At 45.3% G+C, this 15,371-nt stretch overlaps 1 protein-coding gene across 1 annotated transcript in view; it reads left to right on the forward strand.

The window, feature by feature from the left end:
* The window catches only part of Nek10 (NIMA related kinase 10), a 180,826-nt gene that overhangs the window by 153,945 nt on the left and 11,510 nt on the right, over positions 1-15,371 (forward strand). Inside the window, exons 31-32 of the mRNA XM_051140001.1 lie at positions 2,851-2,951; positions 9,747-9,857. Coding sequence (XP_050995958.1) covers positions 2,851-2,951; positions 9,747-9,857 — 212 coding nt within the window. The remainder of the gene's footprint in view (positions 1-2,850; positions 2,952-9,746; positions 9,858-15,371) is intronic.

A 15,371-nucleotide genomic window follows, 5' to 3' on the forward strand; every position in this document is an offset into this window, starting at 1 on the left:
CATAGTAGCCCTGACAGACCCTACCCCGAGGATTCTAAATTCACCACATGGTGACAGAAGCAGGCACCTCAGAAATGTCTGAGTGCAGTAGTTAGAATCACCTTGTTCTATGTTAGTAGTGAGAAGTGTTTTTGGATCAAAGATAAGTAACAGAGAAGGTACAAATGTGTAATACTTTAAATATAAAACTTAAAGGGAGTAGAATTCAGGATCTGTAAAGAATATTTGCAAATCAACAAAAAATATAAGCAATTATCTAACAGCAATGACAAAAAAACACCCAGTAATTTCACTAGCATTCAAATCTGCAAAGTACAAAAATCCAGATTGACACAATCAGAGCTTGATAGTATGTAGTGCTGATCCAAGTATGAAAAAATACATTCTCTTCTGGTCAGGGTGTGAAATAATTCAGTCACTTTAGGAAGCATTTGTTTCAATGAGAAATGAGTATGTCTTTGGCCTTGGTGTCCCTTGGCTCCTCAGTGAGACATGCACTACAGCATTGCTGACAGTCGTGAGAAATTGATGGTAACCGAGGTCCTGGCTAGACACAAGTTGCTAAGCAAACCACAGCCTCTTCCAGGGTCATAAGGAATGAGCTGGGACTCATCTAGCCATGATGCACTGAAAAACAACAGCCTCCCCCAATGTGTCTAGGACATAATGTGCCGCCGCTCAGTTGAAAAGGATCTGGAAGGGAAAGAAAAGGAGAAAAATGAAAGAGAAGGGAGGTTGTATATACATATGTTCTTTTTATGGTTTTGTCTTTCAAACTGTTGGAGGTAGCCCTCAATGAGCAGTGCCCGCCTCCTGACTGAATAGCCCCTTGCTGCGTGGGGTGTACCCCGGAGCTTTCCGGTTCTGTTCCAGTTCATTGCGTTCATTTTTCACAGTGCTGCTCATACCTTATTAAGCTGATGTCAGGACTCAAAGATAGTTTGAACATTACTGTTCAGAGTTACTTGTGCATGTGTGTGAAATGGATGGGGGTAGGAGACGGGAATAAATTGACAAAATATATTATTAAAAATATTTTTATTTAGAGAGAGTAAGCAATCAAAGTTATGTTTGAATGTTGAGAGCTTACTAGAACTAAGTAGTTGGTCAGATGGTCTTAAAAGCCAGGTTTCAAAGTGAAAGTGCATAGCTGTATTTTAATCAGCAGGCATTCTAGCCAACTCCTTGTCTTTGTGTTTTGGGCCACAGATGAACACATGTTTGTGGTAAGGTAGGGTCAAGCCTGTGGTACCCACACTAAATGCTCCCACAAACCAAGATCTGCTCAGCCATGTTTTGGGACCTTAGCTTGTTATCTGCCGGCTGTGACAGTGTAGCCAACAGGAGAACAACACAGACCCGACTCCTCCAGATTTCCGTTGCCGGCATGAACTGAGTGCCCTTACATGGTCTTGTTTGTAGGGTGCTTAGAAAGGAGCTTGCCTTTGGGGATCACTAGGTGGGGAGCACAGCTGCAGAGGTTGGGGTTATAGCCCCACAGGCTAGTGTGCACAGTGGGGAGCAGCCAGCACCACTACTCTGCTCTTAGCTGCTCTCAGTTAATTCTTGTGATTTACGTTCTTATCTCTTAACCCTGAGGGGAATTTATTAAATCACATCTTAATGATCCAATAATTGATGCTTACAAGGAGTTTTCAAGAGAGACAGACCCTTGGCATCTAAACAAGAAACCAGCCTTAGATGGCACAGAGCTGGGTTATTCTTTGTGTGAATTTTCAAACAAGTAAATAGTAATAGCCACAAAGAGCATCTTCATATTTTACTTCCCTTTTTGTTTTGTGTCTGAAATGGATAATTTCACATTTAAACAACCATATGAAATTCTCTTTAAATGTTTTGAAAACAATGCATTTATGGCAAGACACACAGCCTTTTTCTGAAAGCACATGTAAGGATCATCTTTAAAATTGTAGTTATTGCTGAAGCAACTATGTAACAAATTTAATTTCTTAAATGCTGAACTGGAAGGAAGAAAAGGAGGTCTTGGAAACAATTTAATAAGATAAAATGGGTAAATGAGTATTATTGCAGAAAAGAGGGCATGGATGGAGGGGAAAGGGGAACCCAGAGGGAAGAGAGGGGACATTATCTTCTGGTGTCCTCCTTGCTGTTCGTTGTAACCAGTGAGTGAGAAGAGAAGGGCTTGGCTAGTACTGGCAACGAGGCCATTCCTATATAAGCTTTATAGTCCTAAAGAATAGACCACCGTAGCCAGGAGTATGAAGTTGGGTAAGCAGCTCGTGTTCAAATTGACAGCCATTAGCCTGAGATTGATAAGGTGTGATGCTTTACACTGAGAATTCAGGGCAAGTTAATGTTGCCCACTTAGACCCAGAAGGATATCGAAGCAGACATTAAGATTTACACTAATTATGGGTTTGAACAGTACTTAATTCTCCTATGTAGTTTTGCCTATTTTGTGTTTGTGTCTAGTAGTTTTGATAAAATTAGCTTCAAAATATGTTGTAGAAGGTATGGTGAATTTACAAACAAACAACTCCCCTCAGAGCTTCTTACCAGAGGCACCATTTCCTCCCAATGGCAGCTTCCTGCAACTGCACATTCCACTGTGACTGGCTCTATTCTGCTTCTGCCACCGCAGCCCCTGCAAGGGCAGCCGGTCTTTCAAATATTACACAAGGAATATTTATGTTTCCTGAGTGCTGGAGAAGTAGAGGGAAATAACAGCCTAGATCAGAATGTAATCAAACCGCTGAAGTGTCACAGGCTCTCATTGGTAAGATGAGATCCTGGCTTCTTTTATTCCGTTTCCCACTGCTACCACTTCTGAAAGAGTGCTTGCCTCACTGCAGACTTTGTCACCCACAGCGTCTGCAGGCATTGCTGTCTCCCAGCGGAAAGTGCGGCAGATCAGCGACCCCATTCAGCAGATTCTGATTCAGCTGCACAAGGTCATCTACATCACACAGGTCAGTGTCTACAGCACCAACACCGCTGACAAATACAGCCTGGTGGGACTTTGAAGTAGAGGGACCCCTCAATTGTTTTCATCCTCTACAACCACGTGATGTGTTTGTGGGGGACACTTTGGCTTAGAAGTAAGTCTGTACAGTTTTCTCCGTGGCTTCTGCCTGTGGTCTCCATCCTAAAACAGGCTTCCACACAAATGGCTCTTGGTTGTGTGGGTGCAAAGAGGGACAGAACTGGGTAGCTTTTTCTACAAGCAATTCTACCATGAGAATGAGGGGAAATGGGACCTCTGTCCTTTCACTTGCTTTGACAACAGAACCCCTCAAGGATCTGAAAGCCAGACCCCGCCCCCTCCCCCCACTCCCATCAAACCCAGGACTACTAAACCTCTCAGTGAATCTGAGTCATACTTCAGCACTGAAAAGGCCAAGGCTGAGGCCTTGCTATTGGCTATAGGCAAACTTCTGTCTAGTGGTGAACCTGGGGGTCCTTTGCCTAAGGCATGTGCTACTTCCTAGTAATGGCATTTGTGTTTTTTAAAGGAAGTGTAGACATTTGGATAAGAAAATAAGTACTTTGAAGTTCAAGATGGGGCCATACGGGGATTTTGTTCATTCTTTCCCTCGTGTGTCTTAAAATTAGCAAGCACCTATTCAAGTGCCAAATACTACTCTAGGCATGGAGAGGCATAACTGCCTTGCGGTGGTTATCCTTGATTCCCAACTTGATGAGCATCAGAATCACTATGAAAGAAATGGCTGTGAGGGGCTGTCTAGACTGAGTCAGTTGAAGTTGAGAGGCACCCAAATGTGGATATCAGGACTGGAATCCTGGACCGAATGCAAAGGAGAAAGGGAGCTGAGCATGAGCATTCTTCCAGTGTGACCAGCTGTACCCTGCTTCTGCCACTGTACCTCCCCTGGTGTGGCCGACTGTGAGCCCTAGAACAGTAAGCCCAAATAAATTCTCCCTTCTTCCATCTCTCTGCCCCTCCCTCCTGTTTCTTTGTCAGCTTTTTTATTTGGGTTTGGGTTTTTGATATTTATTATTTATTGTCTAAGCAACAAGATAAATAACTAACCATGTGCTAATCACATTACCGGCCTAAGAGCCACCATAGGAGCTGTTGGAGCCAGCTGTGACAAGTCTAGTTATACATCTAGGGCCTTCAGAAACATACTGCAGGCATTACACTAGCTGCCTCCTAGTAAAAAAAAGTGTGCATTCGGTCTTCATCTGTCATCATAGCCCCCATCTTGAGAGACATGACCAAAAATGTTGATTCTATAAGCTGGGGACAGTTTAAGATTGTAGGAATCACTGCCAAGTTATAGCCAGTGCCCAGCATTTCTGGGAAGCCTGTGAATTCCTTTCCCTAATAGATAGTCACTTAGACAAATGGGTGCACATTTTCCTGGGAAGAATGCAGAAAAGAAAATACAGAGAGTTCTTCTTGTAATATTTCAGGGATTCCAGCTTCCCTTTGGCTGGGCCCTGTGTTGAGTCAGTCGTGAAAACTGTGAGAGGCATAGACTCTTCACTGAGACAGGGGCAGCTCATGCCAGATCTTGGCCTACAAATCCTGGTGTTTCTTTTCTGCTATTACAACAAACAAACAAAAGCATCCAGCAGGACAGCTATCAGCCTCGTTTCCGGGGACACATGACCACATGACTAGCTGTTTCCATCCAAGTTCGCTGAGGTCAAGGTTCTCCATCAGCACACGCTTGCCTCTCGTTGTGGTACGTGCCCCGGCTGTTCATTGAGGATCGAGTTTTATCACTCTGCTGCTGTTGTCAGACTCCCTGGACTCTTGTGTCCTTCAGCGTCACACAGCCAGCAAAGGAGGGTGACCTCAGGGTCTGCACAGATGCAGGGGTCCTGTTGCACTGTCCCATGCTGCTCTGGGGGTTCTTGGTTGACCTCATCTGTGGTGCATAGACCACAGATCCACAGATAGTAAATTATCCAAATCACCCTACCATCCCCACTTCTTGGCACCTCTGAAAATTCCCTCTGTAAACTCTGGCCTTTACCCACGCTAGACACAAGCTCTCAGCTGAGCAGTTAGTATGCAGTTAGTGTGCATAACCATCTGCACAAAGCAGCCCACCCACTGCAGAATCTTGAGTATGTGTGCTCACACCTGCCGGCTCAGCTGAATTGAAGGCCCTATTTATGCCTCCTCACATAACAGCCATAGAATATACTTCTCGATTGTTCTCAAGAGGTACTACTTTGTACTGTCGTCTGTGAATTTGAAAATGTAAACCACTTCCTCCCGTGCCCTGGTGTGGATCAAGTCCCATGAACTGTATGGAGATCTGACAGGTTGTGGATTGGACCCTCATCCTCACAGTCCTTGTGAGGAGTATGCATGCCTTTTAAAGATCTCTGCTCCCTGTGAGCCTCTCATGCAATTTTCAATCCAGGGTGGGTGTGGTGGGCAGTGTTCCCTCAGAACAGAGTAACAAGTTGTGTCCACTGACAATAAAAGCTGAAAGTAGCTTAGGTTTAAGTTTCCTAGCTTCATCAGGGTTCAGCAAGATGCCCCCATTTCATGTTTTGGGGTCCAATTCAGTACCTTTAGGGAATCCAAGAAGAGGTCAAATATGGGAGTAGAAACTTCTACCCCAGTCTCAGGTTTGCTGAGGTGCTCTGCTAGAAAAACTTAAAGCCTGCCCCTGGAGACGGGCAGACCACCTACCCCGAGGTCCCTGCTGAAGGCTGCTGGAGTCAGAGCTCCAGGGTGCTATGCTGAGAAACATCCTCTATGGGGCCAGGAGTGCCACTGGGGATTGTTGGTAGAAATGCCTGGAAAGCCACCTACAGATGGCGCCACCAACTGTGGCTGGGGTCCTAGCAGATAGTAACAACTGTTTGCTGCTGGAGCCAAGCAAGGCCACAGTGTCCTGGACCCAGAAGGACACGCTCAGTCCTCCTCCAGGGTCTCTCAACAGGCCTACCTACAGAACTAGTAACTGGCCATCGAGGCAGGGAGGAATGGCCAGGGGTCCTAGCAGGACAACTGGGACAGACTGATGGGCACTGACCACCACCTACGCCGGGGACCAGGCAGGCAAAGCCCCTCATTTCCTCGGTATTGCACAGCCTCTGCGTTCTCCTTGCTTCCCTTGTGTCATTTCCCCCATACTTTGGAGCATCTTATGCTTGGAGATGAGTCTTATCTGTCCCTTTTGCCCCAAATCTAGTGTTGTTCTCTGTTGCCCTGTCTGGACTCAGAACCCACTAAATGGGAGAGTGTCAAGGAATACAAGCAAACATCCAGGAGTGAATTTGATTAAAGAATATGCACATCACACACCAGATCAGACAGTGAATACATCATACTGGAATGCACGTCCTTTTACGCACCAGCACAGGAGTTTGGAATAATGCTCTTTAGAGTTACAGGAAGATTTGTAAATAGCTAATCATTAATTTGAGAAAAGTATCCTTTGAAGTTTAGCATAACTTCTGTATGTAAATTTCGGTGTGGTAAATAAACCCTTAATGGATGGCAACTTTTTCTTTATAGGATTCTATGCATTTAAGGCAAGATGAAACTTCTGTGCATATGGGGCTATTTCTTTAGAGTGCTGGTGTCCTGGATGGTTGTGTGTGTTTTGGCCAGCGGCATGCGTTCAGTCCATGCTGCCAGTTCAGACGTAATGGCTGTAGTTTTTCCAAATGCGCTTCTAGAGCAGTTTCAACTTGGAGTTATTGACACAGCAAGGAAAGGTTTCCCTCTGGGACCTTTTAACACACAGTGCTCAATACAGCCAGTGTGACCACAGGAAGGAGAGGAACCCAGTTGAGACGTTATGTTGCTGCATTTGCTGCACAGAAGGCCAAGTTGTACAAAGGACACTTGTTCAAAGTATAGTTGACCTGAGAAACAGGGCAACCCCCTTCCCACTGTCCTTCTGAGTACTGGAGGGGGAACTGACAGAAAACCTTGCTTCTGTTCCTGTCCAGTTTCCATGGAAACATAGCACAAAACTCATCTAGTGCCAACAGTTCAGTAAGTCAAGATGTTAAATGCTCATTCTTACCTCGACCGCACATCTGTTTTCATCAACACGGAAAGGCAGTCCTACGGCCAGCATGCTAAAAAGGCAATGAGTGGGTCATCTCTGATGCTGGGTGGGATGCAGAGGGTGACTAATGCTCATATATTACCCTGTAGTGATTGCATAGGTAAGACCTGCAGAGCTGCAGGAATTAGACTGGCTTTAATTCTCTGCTATATTTTAATCATTTTGTTGCAACACATCTGTCTTTAAGAGAAGAGAGAGGAAATTTGAGGAGGACCTACCATATGGCCCATCAATTGGGTGTTCTCAGCAGCCTGTACCCTCCTCATGTCTCAGTGTGCCACCCTGTGTTATGGAGCAGCAGTACAGAACAGTCAGTCCAACTGCTGGGCCTCCTGGGTGCTCATGGCTAAGGTGTCAGAGAATCCACAAAAACCCAGTCCCAGCATGACTGTATTTCTCATACCGACTCTGGCTTTAGGGACTCTAAATTCTAAGACAAGTGTCAGATTTCATTTGTTTAAATGGTAATCTTGGAGCATTTAATTTTAATGTTTAGAAGAAAAATTTTTAAGCAGCAAAATGTCAAAATAGAATAAAGTGCTATTTTGGTCTACTATTTATCCATTGGAGCCCTGCAAATTGCTGGTGCCTTGCTGGTGTTTAACTCAGTAGAGAGTCCAGGTTTTTGAAGGAATCCATTTGCATGAAAGTTTGAGAAAACATGCAGAGCAGATTTTTGTTGTTGTTTCCTCCTTTTATTACTTTGTGTGGTACAATAAAAACCATTTTGATGTGTGAATTGAAGAAAATAATTATTTTTTCTAGAGTCAGTTTCTTCCTCAGGAAAATGGGTGCCCTTGGGGGCTGTTGTGTGCCTGAGATTGAAGAAAGGAATGGATGTGTTTCTAAGCTGTGAGGTGTTGTGTGGCAGTGGCAGGCTAGTGGTGTTGGCTGAGGGATAAGGCTGGTGCTGAAGACCTCCACCTCAGAAGGTGTGTGACACACCCTTTCCTCAGCTGGAAACAGAGCTGCTTTGCAAGCTGTGAGAGGTGCAAGAATACAAGCGTCAGGAGTGATACAGTGCCCAGCATGCGTGAGCCATGGGTTTTGATTCTGTTTTTATATAGATTATTATGTTACTTTACTTGCTTCATCTACAGTTGGACCATCATTATTCGCTGTAATGTTTTAAATTCTCACCAGAAGCTCTATGGACGGGACACTGCTAATGATATTTACCCAGTGAGACACAGTGGCTTGCTCGCACCGTCTCTGTGTGTATCTTAGGCTTCTGGATGTGAGCTTACTCAAATGAGCTGTAACACATTGAATTCAGAGGCAACAGATGAACCTACAAGTTAACCAGAGGCTTATCAAGTTAAATGGTCGGACTTATCTGGATCTCTCTGGCAGTTAGTCTGATATCTCCCAGGCTTAGGCTGACACCCATGTGAAGGAGCTATGAGCCCACTGGTGATGCATACCTTCAAAATGCCACTGTTGGGACAAGCAGGGTGTGCAGCCTGTCCCTTTCAGGGACTTGTTGCAATCAACTCGGAAGGTTACTAGTTGGACCTAGAACACCACTGCCCTCTGCTGTTTGGTTTAGGGAGGTGGCGCCTTAGGGTTTGAAGCGGTAAGAGAATTAACTGAGTCCTGTTGCTCCAGGCTGAGTCTCCATCCTCTCAATGTTTCACCCCTCCCCTGGCTAGGAGATTAATGCTGAAAACGGTCTCCTTTACCTTATACACCCCTCCCCTTCGTCCACGTGAAAGGTAAGAATAATTGTGGCTTTTGAGGGCTTTGAATCACCCCACCCTCATGGTGACATGTATCATTTTTATTGGCCCCAAATAGTCACAGGGCTGGGGCATGATCACCTCTGCAGTGTTCCTGCCTGTTTTTGTCAGCATTTGCCTTGAGTCTATAATTTTTCTTTTTAATTTGGGAGCCTTCATTTCATTCCCCTTTATAGCATTTTTCTCCTATAGCTCCTCCTTTAAATTTCGTTAAACTATTAAACTATTAAAAAAAAGTTCATTGAGACCCGAGTTCCCCGATGATCCTCATGATTATTATTCTTCTGGATTGTTCTTCTCTCTGACTTCACTTCACTCTCCATCCCTTCAGAGCCCTGATTCCCTGCGTGAATCCTGCCTGCAAAGCACTGCAAATCGGGTGCTTGTTTTCAATCCCCCCTCCTTTCTAAGATTCTGCAGTGACTGCCTGTGCGTTTCTGAAACCCACATCATCCTAGCCAGGTCACGATGCATGTTAGTCCATGCTGTCCTTCTTCCCGGCAATGCTGGCCCCTGGAATTTGGTTCCTGTCCAGCTGAAGAACTCTCACAGGCAGACATCTGTGCGTGAATTGGCAAGTTTAGGTTTTGTGTTTCCTGGTTCAAAGTGTCAGATCCCTCAGAAGGCTGTGGCTATGGCGCTTGTCATGGCTCCGGCATGCCACAGACACACCTATACATGAATTGCATGGACCTTCCTTGCCAAGGCTGTTCCTCATGTGGGCATAGCTGTTACTTGAAGAGTTGTGTCAGCGAGTGTAACCATGACAAGGTAAAGGGAAGCAGGGCTGTTCTTCTGCACAGAGCACGGAAACTGTGGCATGTAGTTTGCCAACTCTGATTCTTCAGTCCTGTTGAGGGCACACTGTTGCATTGGCCCAGTGTCAGCGCTTCCTGCAGGGGATGACGGAGTATGGAGAAACTGGTTGTAGCGGCTGTCTTTTTGCTTTCTGCAGCTCCCTCCAGCTCTGCACCATGATCTGAAGAGAAGGGTTGTAGAGAGATTTAAGAAGTCCCTTTTCAGCCGGCAGAGCAACCCGTGCAACCTGAAGTCAGAAATCAAGAAGGTATGTGACCTCCAGCCAGGGCCCTGTCCACAGAGATGTCACCCCCCTCACTGGGCTCCCTCAGCTCTGCTCACTATTGAAGGGTAGTGCTTAACACGCCAAATGGGTATTTAACCTTGAACTTTTCATTCTTATTTCTGCGGCTATTATTTTCAAGCAACTAGTACAGCTCTTTCCCTATCACTACATGCTTTCCCAAAAATTAATGTTGTCTTTAATATATATAATATATTATACACACACACACATACACACACACACACACACACACACACACACATTAGCCTGTGTTTGAAGAGTCTGTCCCAGTATTTTTGACGATACTTTTCAGTGAGACCCCAAGTTGCATTTCCTCTCTGGAACAGTCATCTGACCCTACAAGACCACAATTTCAATCACCTATGGGGGCAGAATGAACTTGTCCTTCCCAGCCACACCATTGTGCAGTCTTCTCACCTTCGGGTATAACACAGGTTTCTATTCCCACATACAGACGCTAAATTGTTATACCAAACGGGAAGGAAGTTGGAGCAGGAAGCCCACTTTGTCCAAGAGGTGATACAAACCTGCTTGTCCTGCCCTTGAAGGCCCCAGGCTTCGGACAGTCTAGTGACCTTGGTGGAGATAATTTGGTCTGTCCAATGTCTTCTCCTCTTCTTCCTAAGTGCTTAAAGTTTGGTTCTGTGTTGTCCATGAACTCTTCCTCTGAGGTTGTTTGTTTCTTTTTCATTAGCGAGTCTACTTTTAAGCACAATCACTCAGTTAATATGCCAGGCTCTTTGAATAGAACTAAATGGATAAATAAATAAATAAATAAATAAATAAATAAATAAATAAATAAAACAGGGAAACAGGAAAGAGCCATCAGGCAAGCACGCTGTTTCTGCTTGTTAGAGCATAGCATAGCAATGCCTGTACCATTGATATATCCACCAAGAGGCAGCTGCAGGTAGGTACACAAAGCATGAATGTGTCCCTTGGAGACAAGAGTGTGAGCTTCCTTTCACATGCTGGGCTAGCAAACAGGGAGAAGACATGGAGATGTTGGAGATGAAACTACGGTACAGGAGGCCGCACACTTCCCTACGGCCTCTCCTAAACACCAAGACATAGGTGTTTAAACATCAGAAGCTCATGTCTCCCACAAAAAGATTACAAGATACTTGGCTTTTATGTTCTTGGTGACATGCTATCGACAATAAGCCAATTTACATTCAAGTTCATTTTAGCAGAAATTCTGGTTTTATAAGTTGAAAGCTTCTACCCCAATGGGGTGGTTCAGAGGCGCATGCACCTCCCAGCCAGTGCTTTTCTGCCTGTGCCTGACCTGAAGGCAAGTCTTTGTCAGTATTTCTCACGCAGGCTGCCTCTGTGTTTCTTTCCTGCCAGATAGCACAACGAAGCCATTTTCTTTTTTAAGTCACCCTCCCCACTCTGCTGTCCTTGGTTCTCTCTCTGTGTCCTGAGAGCACCTCTAACTAGGATCCTGGCCTGAGCGTAAAGACAGGATTGCTGGGCTCATGGAAGAGTCTGGGGAACTCTCTCGAGAGTGTTACTGAGCCAGGTTGGGCCACCTATCTACAACAAAACTGTCAAAGAGCCAAATTATAGATGGAAATCCTGAAATTTGTGGATAAATGAATGGAACTCGAAATGATCATAGTGAGTTAACCCAGAAGCAGACTCACATGGTATATACTCACTTATAATTGAATACTAGCCCAAAAAGCCATGCCCCATGAAAGTCTTTACTTACCAGGAGATTGGGATAGATGTGAGGACATCCAACTGGGATTCTAAGTAAGAAAAATCTAGGAGAATGGGGAAATAGAAGGATACAGAGAGTTCTAGAAACCTACAAGAAGAACATTGTGATGAGTGCATTGGGGCCCAGGCTCAAACTATGGCACTAACCAAGTACAATACAAGTAGTAAACACTAAACCCCTACTCTGATCTAGCCTATGGAAGAGACATCCTCCACAGGTATGTGGAGAGCGGGGACTGACTCTGACATGAACTCTGGTGCCCCATATTTGACCGCTTCCTCCTTGGTGGGGAGACCTGGTGGCACTCAAAGAAAGAATAAGCAGGCTACCAAGATGAGACTTGATAGCCTATGACCATATAGTCGGGGAGGAGGTCCCCCTCAGTCATAGACCTAAGGGAGGGGAATAGGGTGAAAGTTGAAGGGAGGGAAGAACAGGAGGATACAAGTGATGGGATAACAATTGAGATGTAATCTGAATAAATTAATAAAAAACAAAAAAGGGGAAAGCAAGTAGAGGAGACTTAGTCAATGTGGCCACACTGCGAAGAGAAACCCAGAGGTCCAGCGTCCCTTCCAGGCCCCAGGTGGTCCTCAGGAGCCTAAGGGAAAGACAGGGTTTAAGTCAAAGGAAGAGCTATGCATCAGTGCCTAGCTCTAATGTTTGTTTCATGTGGTCTGAGAAGTCATCTGAGCTGTAGACTCTGTCTCCAGGAGATACTTTGCCCCTCTGGCACTAAGTTTCAGCCTTTTCCCTCTCCCAGCATGAGAGTCCTGGGGAAACCGTCAATGCTTGTGGACGCGTGTTCCACAGTCTGATATACAAAGGTAGAGCCACAGATGGGATTTGTTCTTTTAGAATGCCCTCGCCCTTGCCAAGATGTTTCTAGGGGCCTGGCAGAGTTATCCTCATTTTCAGCAGGATTAGGAGACAGGTCACACTGTCTGGTGAAGGATGCCACAGGCTCCTTTCTGGTAAGCTGGTAGGATCCCACAAGACAAGCAGTGGGGCCTCTCTGCTTGGGGAGGATGACACAGCTAGAGTTCAGCTGTAGTCAAAAGACACAAGGTCCCATTCTTCTCAGGGAAGCCTGGCTAAGCAGTGAAGTATGCCACTCCACTGTATAGGTATCAGCTACTGCTTAGAGGCCTCGCTGAGGCTTCCCTGTGCCCAGACAGCCTCCCGGGCCTTCATGCCCAACTCACCTTTCCAATCCGTGGTTTAAATAGCTTTCATCTTCCCCTGTGTCTCCCCGGTACAGCCAGTCACTTACCTTTGATTTCCCGGCATGTTGCATATTCCGGCCTGTGGTCAGTGCTTCATGTAGAATTAGTGAATGTAGTAGCATATACTATGCAGTTATCTATTCTGTATGAAAGTATTTTTTTCAGTTCTTTATTAATCTGCACACTGGTATGATCTATTCATGTATTACTCTGTCTGTGGAGAGATCTAACCCTGCGAAGTTCGTGACCCCTGTTTTCCACCTTCCTGGTAGTCTTTTCATTGCGAGGTCTTTTGTTCAGATACCAGCATTTCATCCGTGGTGCGGTCACAGAAGCCAATTAGCCTCTGACTGTCAAACACCCTCACCCTCCACCCCCCACCCCCCACCCCTGCCCAGGTACCTGACTTGCACTTTCTCCTTCCTTCTGAGACCCAGGGAGCCTGTGTCTACAGTTTGAAGGAGCCATTATGGGATAACTGTGGCCACTTGTCAATGGCACTTGCCACTTTTTAATGGCCAGTATGGCTTGTGCAGGAGTCCAAAGATGGAAAAGCCTGTTTCTAAGAACTAAGCTCCTTTTCTCTTAATTCACCTAGATTCATCTTTGATCCAGGCTTTTTCGTCTTGGCTAAAGTTATTCATGGGTAACCAAAGCCAGGCAAGTAATTACACAGTGGCCTTAGAACAGATTTTCAACACAGGAAAATGGACAAGGAAGATAGAAAAGATTAGTTCAAGACAGTATTTTAAATAGCACTGTCAGTGAGTGGAAACTCATGACAAATGTTTTCTTTTTAAAAATATACTCACTAAAACACTCTAGGCTTTAGTCAAGCAGTGTTCACCTCATCCAGCTGCACATTTCCCATGATTCTGAGGAGATGCCGCTGACTGGTCCAGGCCAGAGCTCTCACAAGTGTGGACTGTGCTGTTCTGAGGTATAGGCAGAACAGCACTACCAGGGACTCCTGGGAGCCATGCTGAGACTGTCCCCAAGCCTCACTGAGAAAATAGCCACAGCAGGACACCAGCAGAAACTCCAGGAGGTGATAATGATGCTAAGGCAGAAAGATCGCTCTGCTTGCCATCGGAGTGTTCAGAGCAATCCACCCACTGTTTTAAACCCTGTTTCTAAAGGGAATCAGTCATTCTTCTTCCTTTCTATTTTACATTCTGTCTCAGGGTAAACAAAGTGCTGATGAAGGGGCATTTTGTAGTATGGATGAACGTCAGCTGCCACGGTAAGGCTTACAGTCCCCGGCAAGAAAGGATGGAGATACCACAGAGAGGGGCCACCTGACAGTGTATGCCACTTGATGCAGGACACAGCCCTGCCAAAAGCTTGCAGCTGCATTTGATCAAGCTTCTAAATGTGAAGTCGGCAACCTATCGCCTGCAAGCCAATCTGGCCTGCTGTCTACTTGTGTAAATAAAGCTTTATTTACATAACCACATGTGTTCATTTCCATCTGACCTGTGGCTACTTTATCATTCCAGGCAAAACTGAGTAGCACAGTCAGAAACCCTGTGTCCTCCAGGCTGGAAATAGTCACTGCCTGACTTCATAGAACACTTTACCAGTCCCTTCTCTGGATCTTGTAGCAAATACAGTGATACAGACGTATAATAAACAACACAATTACCAGGGCCTGAGGTCCTGTAACCTACCACTGCTACCAAAACAAACCAGGAGAAAGATTGATGGAAGAGGCAGTATTATGAAAATCCAGGTTTGGGGGAAAAAATGGGAAAGAGACTACATGCCCTCAGGTAGGCCTTTCCCATTTTTCAAAGGCTCGGGGGCATTATGGAGCAAGAAATAGAATAGCCCCATGCTTTTCTTTGTTCTCCCATGGATGTTCCTCAAAAACCTGAGGCTTGTTCTAAGTTTTATTAGAAAAGCCTATGTGCGTGTTTTCAGAGCTGACCATTTGGTAGTGGATAACCAGTTTAAGTGCTCTTCCTTGGGAAGACTATTTCTCCTGCTCTCAGCGTTCCTTGGTTGCTTGCAGTTCTTTATCAGAGGGCTCTGAGCTTTCTTTCCCCTCTTCATGTTAGCATGCCTATTGGTGTTGTCCTTGTTCGGCACATGTTTAGTCAGCCATGATGGTTAGACTTCTTCTCACAGCAAATGCCCTGATCCTCTGCCTCTTACAATCAATCCCTCTGCTCCCTCTTCTGCGATGTTCCCTGTGCCTGATGGGCAGGAGGTAGAGATGTACCAGGTGATACTGAGCTCTGTAACTACCAATTTTGATTGCTGGTGGTTTTCTGTGATGGATTACAAACCGGATTTTCTTTAATGTGGCATGAGGAGCAACCACACTTACCTGTAGGTATAAGGACAGATATTTAGAATGTAACCGGGCATTATGCTGGTTTGTTAAATTGGCGGTTGTAGCTTCTCCACTAAGATCGGTGTGTTCACTGGCCATGGGTAGTAGGCTGGGTTTCCAGTCTCTGGCACATTATCCATCTAGTTGAGGAGGTCTTAAGTGCAATTAGAAAACTGTTGATT

Source organism: Acomys russatus, chromosome 3, assembly GCF_903995435.1.
Source record: "Acomys russatus chromosome 3, mAcoRus1.1, whole genome shotgun sequence".
Lineage (NCBI taxonomy): Eukaryota > Metazoa > Chordata > Mammalia > Rodentia > Muridae > Acomys > Acomys russatus.